The 9,060-nt window shown below is 44.6% G+C and overlaps 1 protein-coding gene across 1 annotated transcript; it reads right to left on the reverse strand.

Moving 5' to 3' along the window:
• Positions 1 to 434: 434 nt before the first annotated feature.
• On the reverse strand, positions 435 to 3,352 carry LOC122733607 (glucocorticoid receptor-like). Its single transcript, XM_043974160.1, is given in 7 exon segments — positions 435 to 1,652; positions 1,655 to 1,970; positions 1,972 to 2,592; positions 2,594 to 3,005; positions 3,007 to 3,093; positions 3,095 to 3,133; positions 3,135 to 3,352. Coding segments are annotated over 7 exon segments (2,286 nt in total). The 3' UTR covers positions 435 to 1,059.
• Between the last annotated feature and the right edge of the window lie 5,708 nt (positions 3,353 to 9,060).

A 9,060-nucleotide genomic window follows, 5' to 3' on the forward strand; every position in this document is an offset into this window, starting at 1 on the left:
GGGTAAAAGATGTCCTGTCACTATTACTATCATTGATTGCTATTAGTACTGTTGCAATAAATAGGCCTGAGCAGGCGGTTCATGCCCTTTATGTATTATTACTTATTAATATCAGGAACTGCCATAAATATTATGGGTCAGCCAGAAAAGAAAATTTAATTTTTGTCTCCCATAGTACCTTTGAGATTAATTCATCTAAAGGTTCTTCAGAAAGGGCAGAGTTGATGAGGTGTCTTTATCAAGTGATTTGAAAGAGCTGCCTCTGGCCTTAAAGTCTCATCTGAAGTTTCCAATATGGTATTTAAGTCTTTTATTTAAATGTAAATGGGTTATCCAGGAAGGTAGCACATTGACAACCATTAATATCTTTTTTTTTTTCCAAGAATAATGGTTAGCGTTTATTTAGGAAAGCCGTGAACTGGGGTGTCCACCTGAAACAGACAGCTGTACAAACAGGCAACTCGAATACAAAAATGATGTAAGAAAAATGGGCTGGCCTAGTTCACTGGATATAAAGGTAAAGGAAATGGCTAAAACCAGACAGTTATAGCTATAAAAGGCACAACTTCCCTTTTCTGGCATACATTTGTAAACTTTTTTCAGGTTGCCATGCATAAATCAAAAAGCTATCTTAACTATACAGGGGAGAGAAGGGAAGAAAAAAGAAAAAAAAAAGAAAAACACGACAAAAAAAAAATTCCTAGAAAACACTTATCCAACCAACTGTGGAAAATCACTAGTAGAATGTTCATGATGCAGATTGCTGGCAGCAGGATTTGGGGCGCCATCCTCTGTCCACTGGGAAGATCTTTCCCAGGATGACGCGTCTGATTTCCAGGATGTACAAAATGAATTATTTCACTTCCTTTCTCCCTACCGCTCCTGTTGCTTCAAAACAACCGTGTTCATGTCCAAGTCTTGGCCCTCTAGAAACCACATGTAGTGCATAATTGCAGAAGGAACGCCACCACGAGGACAGAAATGAACCAGTCTGTGAGTCTGTATGACGAAAGCTATAAATCTGACTTTTCTTTAAGGCAACCTTTTGTATTAAGGCAGTCACTTCTGATGAAAAAGCAGTTTTTTGATATTTCCATTTGAGTATTTTGATATCTGATTGTTGATGATTTCAGCCAACATTTCCGGGAACTCGATGCTCATGGTCTTGTCCAAAAACGTTTCGAAGCAATAGTTCAGAAGGCTTTCAACTATCTCATGCATGGAGTCCAGAAGTTTAGTCAGCTGATAAAATCGCTGCCAGTTCTGACTTGAGTTTCCTTCCCTCTTGACTATGGCTTTCCCCAGCTCTTTGATGTAAGTCATTCTAATCTCATCAAAGAGTGACTGGCTCTTCAAACCTTCCTTGGGAACTGAAGAGAGAAGTAATAAGGTTTTCGTGCAGAGATATTCTTCACAGGAAACCTGAAGCCTTTGTAATTCACTGGACACAAGTAGCATATGTTTACATTGGTCATACATGCAAGGTAAATTCATCCTCTGCTCATTCATAACCAGATCAGGAGCGAAACACAGCAGGTTCCCACTCGATTGTTTGTATGATCTCCATCCTAGTGCAAACGATATCAGGAACATCCAGGAGTACTGCAGCAGGGTCATTTGGTCATCCAGGTGTAAGTTTCTGAAACCTGGGCCTCTGCCCATTTCACTGCTGCAATCACTTGCCGCCCTCCTAGCATGTTAAGTGTTGACATGATCCTCCAAGGCATCGAACTGTCATATCCTGCATATAACACCTCTGGCTCAATGACCTCCAGGAGGGACACTAATGTCGGGGTAAGCTGAGGCAATGATGCAGGAACCACCGTTTTGTTGACAGGACTTTCAGAATTCTCTCTTGTTGTTGTTGGGTTGGGTTGCTGAATTCCTTTAATTTTCTTCTTTGTCTTTTGAGCTTCTAGGTTCATTCCAGCTTGGAGACATTTTCGGTAATGACATGCTGGGCAGTTTTTTTCTTCGAATTTTATCAATGATACAATCATTTCTTCCAGCACAAAGATAATTGTGCTGCCCTTCCACTGCTCTCTTGAAGAACACTTTACAACTTCCACAAGTTCCATAATGGCATCCTGAAGCCTCATTGGAGCAAACAAGGCAGAGTTTGGGGGGTGGTCCCGCTGTCGTGGAGGAGCTGGATGGAGAAGGGCTTACATCTGGTCTCATTCCAGGGCTTGAATATCCATTAGAAAAAACAGATCGATTAGTGAAATTGAGAGTTCCCAAGGAAGCCAAGTTGTCATCTCCAGATCCCTGGCACCTATTCCAATTTTCTGAACCAACAGGAATGGGTGGAATGACATTAAAGACAGGCTTGTGATCCTGCTGCTGAGAAAGGGATGAAGTATTCAAGTCGTAGTGGTACATCTGTCCCCCAGAGGTACTCACACCATGAACAGAAATGGCAGACATCTTGTTACCAATTATATTTCCCCCAGGAAAACTTCCTTGACAGTAAACTGGGCCCAGTTTCTCCTGTTTAATTACTCCAGGAGTACAAAGTTCAATAAAATCTTCTTTTTCGGTTTTCACTTGAGGCAATGGCATATTAGAACTGGGTAAAATCAGACCCCCCCCCCTCAGTAATTTTAGGCTTAGTGTCCGGCAAAATAAGAGGCTTGCAGTCTTCATCTGCATTTCCTTCTAAGAGAAATGGCTCATCTGTTGCTAAAGGAGAAAGCAAACAGTTTTCATCTAACAAGGGGTCTAGTCTCCAAGGGCTCTCATTTGCCTCTTTACTTGGGGACCCAGAGGACAGTTTCAAATCCTGTAAAATATCAAAGGTACTTTGGTCTTCAGTATACAATTTCGAATTGCCATCATTAGTGCCAGTGGGGCCCTTTTTAAAAGCTGGCTTTTCTAAAGCTTTATCGAAATTAGATGTTGTTGGAAATTCATTGTCTGGAGCAGAAGATGCTGAACTCTTGGGGCTTTTGGACACCCTGGATGACTTACTGAGGCTTGCGATGCTCTCTTCAAGAAGCCTAAAATGTTTCACCAGAAGAAACACCGATTTGGCCCTGCTGAGGAAATACCAGATCATTTCCCATCACTTTTGAATCTGTATCACCCATATAGTCCCATTGATAGTGAGACTGCCTTGGACAGATCTGGCTGCACTGCTGGCTGATCCTTTAGAATAGTCACCCAAAAGAGGTTGCTGCTTAGAGTCTGAATGAGAAGCAGTAGCCAGTGAGGGTGAAGATGCAGGAATCTTCACAGGAGCTCCACCCCTTATCGTTTTATAAAAGTCCATTACATTTCCTCTGCTGCGACCATGTATACTTTTGGTGGTTTCTTCTCCAAGGGAGGGGCTTAATGGTTCTTTTGTGTCCATCGATTAATACCAGATTTGGCCCCGAGGGAGTTGCATGCATGAAGGTTCCCCCCACCCACGCATCCTCTGTGCAGCGAAGTCCCGCCGCTCCCCCACCACCTTTCTCTTGCGCTATGAGAGGTTGCAAAGCAAAACCCACCCTTCCCTCTCTCTGGTCCCCCACCCGAGTCGAGTCGGAGCCGCTGCGGCGGCGGCCGCAGCAGCAGCCCATTAATATCTTTATGAACATATTGGATTAGCCAGATTAGGGCCCTAATGTGACACAGGAAAGCAAAAGTTTGATAGTAAGTAGAAGAATATTTTACCTTCTCTCTCTCTTTTCCTTGGTGCTTCCTGAGGAGGGGCAGCTCTCTCTTCACTGGCACCATGCTTGCCCTCAGACTGCTCCTGAAATCCAAAATTGTCAAGAAGAGGACCAAAATGTTCATCAGCCACCAGTCAGTCTGATATGTCAAGAAACTGGTGTAAACCAAGAGGCCATCAAGATCACCAATGCTAGACTGTGGCAATTACAAATAGAGCCTGGGGAAAGTGGATTGGAGCTTTTAAGCATATTTGGTAAAGGAATAGTAACTCACAGCTTCGGAAATTCATTTTGCCAGAGTTCTCAGATGTTTCCCTTAGGTATAAGTGTAGCTCTCCTGATGGGCCCTTTATAGAACCTTGAATCTAATTTTTTCATCTCATCCAGTTTACTCTCAGCTTCCAATGTAGACAGTTACACTTGTCCCATGGATGATACTTAGGATACTAATAAAAATCCAAACTCTCCAACCAGTGGGTAGGTTGGTTAGGTTTAGAGACTAACGCACTCTTCTCCACATTCCCCCAGGCAATTTTTATCCTCAGGGGTTTGACTGGAACACTGTGTCCTGGCTCACGCTAATTTGAATCTCCCCAATTCCTATTTGCATGGCAGTATTATACAGGACCCAGAGTGTCTGACTAAGTCTCTTAGCCAGTCCAGGAGGTTTTCATGTACTGAAACCATCTCAACTGATAAATGGGCTAAGTGGGGTGGTGTGATCCAATCCTTAGTTACTTAAATGTTACATGTAATACTGTGCATCTCATTTTAACATAGGATTATTGTGCATACATACACAAAGGATCTGTGATTTCTTTAGGGTTGGGAAGTTCTGGTTTGGAAACTTTTCACCAATGCAATCTATCTCTTGCTTGGTAAATAAGTTCCTTTATTTTTTCTTTTTTAAAGATACCAAAATTTTGTTTTTGATACTTTCTCCAGGTCCCTCTCTCTTTCTCCCTCCCCCACCCCCAGAGTACCAGTTCTGTTTGGTTTGGGCCCCCTCACCCAGGGAGCATGTATGTGTGGGGGTCAGAAGGGAGGAAAGGGATGGGAGGGAGGGATGGGCAGAGATCGTCTGGGGAAGGGAAAGAAGAAGGGGGGCAGTGGGCACTTGTAGAGAGAGAGACTTGTGGCCTCCCTTCCCACCCCAAGAAGTTTTAGGTTAAGTACAAAGTTATCCCCTCCCTTCCCCACCCCAATGTCATGGGGTGCAGAGCACCCCAGAAGTTCTCTGGGGCACATCAAGGAATCTTCTCCTTGAGAAACTAAACCAGAGGACAGATACCCTAGAGAGATAAGAGGAACCAGTTTGGACTGAGCTAGCTTTGGGACCTCCACCCTTCATTCTGGTCTCCCTTACCCCTGGGGAGATGAGTTTGGGTTTGGCTGCAGCCTTTGTGTCCTGAGAGAGCCACCCCTCACTGAATTCCTCTAGTCACTACCAGTGGGGGATAGTCCTCCACTCCTCACCAAATTCCCCCAGCTACCACCAGTGGGTCCTCTCCCACTAAAGGAACTTTCCACAGTCAAATGGTCCACCCCCATCAGTCCTCTATAAAAGTACCTACCAGCCTCCTGCTCGAGGAGATTGGTACCTCTGAGCCATGTGTTTTGTGCCTATCTCCCCATGAGAAGTCCAAGGATTTCTGTCACGGTTTCCCTTCCCGCCCCCTTCCCTTCCCTTGCCCCTAAATAAACTACCATCTTATTCTAACTACTTTTGTGTGCAAGAGGGTGTGATTCTTTAAAGAGGAATTCCTAAGAACCCCAACCCCTAACTAAACCCATACCCCATTTCACCCATTACATTTTGACGCCCAACGTACATTTTGGTGCCAAAACATTAGTAGAGACACAGGAATTTTTGGGTTTCCTTTCTCCCTCTCCCGCCTGACTCAACCTCCCGTTCGAGTCACAGAGAGGTAGAGAGAGGGTCAGCTTCCACACGACAGCGGAGGGCAGCCTGGGTGTCCCTCCCTCGCCGAAAGCTCAACCAGACATCTGGACCACGCTTGGCACACAAAACCTGGAGCTAAGCTCCCTTCTGGGTTTCTCTTCTCCCTCTCCCACCAGACTCAACCTCCTGTTTGAGTCACAGAGAGGTAGAGACGGTAGGCGTCTGCACGACAGCAGAGAGCAGCCTGGGACTCCTAGATTTCCAAACCACACTAGGACCCTCAGACTACACGTTTCTGGGTAAGAACTTATGCTTATATGTCTATCCCTTGGCAGTCCTCTGCTCTTGGTTCAGACCATTCTCCTTAGACAGTAGTTATGGGACAGAAAGGGAATGTTCCGAAAAATTCACCTCTGGGGTGCATCCTAAGAGATTGGACTAAACTAGAACTTAAAAATCTGAGAAAGAAATGCATGATACATTTTTGTAACAATTTATGGCCACATTATCCGCTAGGAACTGAAGGAAACTGGCCTGTACATGGCACCCTTAATTATAATACCATTTTTCAATTGGACAAGTTTTGCAAGCATGAAGGGAGATGGACAGAGATTCCATACATTTAAGCCAGAAGTCGGTTGAGAATCACAAGTCCAAGCAATTAGCTAACCCTTCGGGCACCTCCTCTGAGACCCCAGCCCCCCCTGCTCCCCAAACTCATTCCCTGTTTCTCATTTCACTCCTTCTTCCCTGCCTGCTTCTGTACCTATGGGTCAACCACTGTCATATCACTCTATGACTGAGACCTCTCCTTGCCCACTGGCTGATCTCAGAACCAATTCCCTCTGCCCTCCACAGCCAAGCCCCGGCCACACGGGGAGTGGATGCCAGTCTCCTATCCTGCTCTACCCCATTTACAATCTGGAGGAACTCCAATACATTCCCATTTCTCCTGTTTTTTCCATTCAGCAGCTGACCCCATCTACTTTACCTAATCTGCAGTCGCCCACGGCCATCTCCTTTTCCCCTCCCCCACCACAGCCAAAGAATGTTAGCCCTCCCCCACTGGGCCCTCCGCCCAATCCTTTGTCTCAGCCTCCACCTGAACTATCTCCCCAACCGGCTTCACCCAGGTCCTTACCAGCATCTCCCACTGCTTCCCTGCTTCCATTAAGGGAATTTCCCATTGGGAAGGGCACAACATTAAGGCATGTTCCTTTTTCCATAAGCAGGTTATCTCAGATTAAAGAGAAATTGGGGAGTTACTCAGAGAACCCCACAAAGTTCATAGATGGCTTTAAGTCTGTGACACTGGAGTTTGACCTTTCCTGGACTGATTTGCAAATTATTCTTGCCAGCTGTTGTACCCCTGATGAGAAAAATCAGATTTGGGACCTGGCGGTACAAGTTGGGGATGAACACTCGAAGGTTGAAAATTGGGTTGGGGTCCCTGGATTTACAGCTGTCCCAGTTGTAGAATTGAGATGGAACTATGATAACAGGGAAGACAGGGCTCATAGAAATCACATGGTCACCTGCCTGGTTGAGGGAATGAGAAGGGGGTCAAGAAACAAGTCAATTATGTAAAGGTGAGGGAGATAACACAGGGATCTGATGAAAATCCTTCTGTCTTCATGAGCCGCTTAGTGGACTCTCTTAAGAAATATACCAACCGGGGGCGGAGCCAAGATGGCGGAGAGGAAGCAGCAAGCTGCCTGAGCTCTCCTTCTGTTCCCTCAAAACGAACATTAAATCAAGCCTCTGGACGGATTCTGAAACTACAGAACCTGCAAAGAGACAGAGAGACACAGTCCTCCAACCAGAGATAATTTAGAAGACTTCAGGAAAAGGTCGGTCTGACTCGGGCAAAAGGGAGGCCCAGCGCAGGGCAGCAACCCAGCGCCGAGGGGGTCGGGGCAAATCAGCAGGAGCTGCGGGTCACAGCCGAACAACTGAGGCTCCCGGAACCTGGTTCAAAAATCTGGTGGCCAAGAAGGACAGTGGAAAAACTTACCTGCACCGGCCGAGAGGGCCACGAACGGCGGGATCAGACGCCGGGGTCTGGCGCCTGGCTGGCCGAGCACAATCAGACAGGAAGTGCAGGACAGGGGATCTCCACACACCATAAAGGCCTCAGAGTAAAAGCCCGGTCACACAGCACCTATACACCTGCACAAGAAGCCCAAAACAGGGACCCTGGTGCCCCCAGAGCAGACCTCAACTTAAAGAATAAATAAATAAGCTGCAATAATGAGTAAGAAGCAAAAAAGAGCCCTCTCCATTGAGAGCTTCTGTATCAATAGGGAAGAAGCCAACACAAACTCAGATGAGGACAATAGCCTCAAATTGGCTACATCTGAAGCCTCACAAGGGAAGGTGAATTGGTCGCAAGAACAAAAAGCCTTCCTGGAAGAGCTCAAAAAGGATTTTAAAAATCAATTGCAAGAGGTAGAAGAAAAAATGGGGAGAGAAATGAAAGCAACACAAAAAAACTATGAAAAAAGAATCAGCAGCTTAGAAAAGGAAGCTGAAGAAAACAAAGCCTTAAAAAATTCACTTGGCCAAATGGAAAAAAAGCTGCATAATCTCACTGAAGAAAACAATACCTTAAAAAATTCACTTAGCCAAACGGAAAAAAAGGTACATAATCTCACTGAAGAAAACAATACCTTAAAAAATTCACTTAGCCAAATGGAAAAAAAGGTGCATAATCTCACTGAAGAAAACAATGCCTTAAAAATTAAAGTGGGACAGTTGGAAGAAAAGGAATCCATGAGACACCAAGAATCGGTCAAGCAGAATAAAAAAAATGAAAATATAGAAGAAAATGTGAAATACCTCATTGGAAAGACAACTGATCTGGAAAACAGATCGAGGAGAGACAATTTGAGAATCATTGGACTGCCTGAAAGCCATGACCAGAAAAAGAATCTAGATACCATATTCCAGGAAATTATTAAGGAGAACTGCCCTGATATCATAGAATCAGAGGATAAAATCATCATTGAAAGAATCCATCGATCACCTCCTGAAAGAGACCCCAAAAGGAAAACTCCAAGGAATATTGTAGCCAAATTCCAGAATTATCAGGTGAAGGAGAAAATACTCCAAGCAGCCAGAAAGAAGCAATTTAAATATCATGGAGCCACAGTCAGGATTGCTCAGGACCTGGCAGCTTCAACATTAAAGGACCGCAAGGCTTGGAATATGATATTCCGGAAGGCAAAGGAGATTGGATTGCAGCCGAGAATCTATTACCCAGCAAAAATGTGCATTTTCTTTCAGGGGAAAAGATGGACATTTAATGACATTGGGGACTTTCAATCTTTCCTGGTGAAAAGACCAGAACTGAATAGAAAATTTGATCTCAACATACAAGACTCAAGAGAAGTTTAAAAAGGTAAACAGAGGGGGAAAAAAAAAGTTACCCTATTAGGTTAAACTGTTTATATCCCTACACAGGAAGATAATACTCATAACTCTTAAGAACTGTAAATGTAT

Source organism: Dromiciops gliroides, chromosome X (assembly GCF_019393635.1).
Source record: "Dromiciops gliroides isolate mDroGli1 chromosome X, mDroGli1.pri, whole genome shotgun sequence".
Taxonomy (NCBI): Eukaryota; Metazoa; Chordata; class Mammalia; order Microbiotheria; family Microbiotheriidae; genus Dromiciops; species Dromiciops gliroides.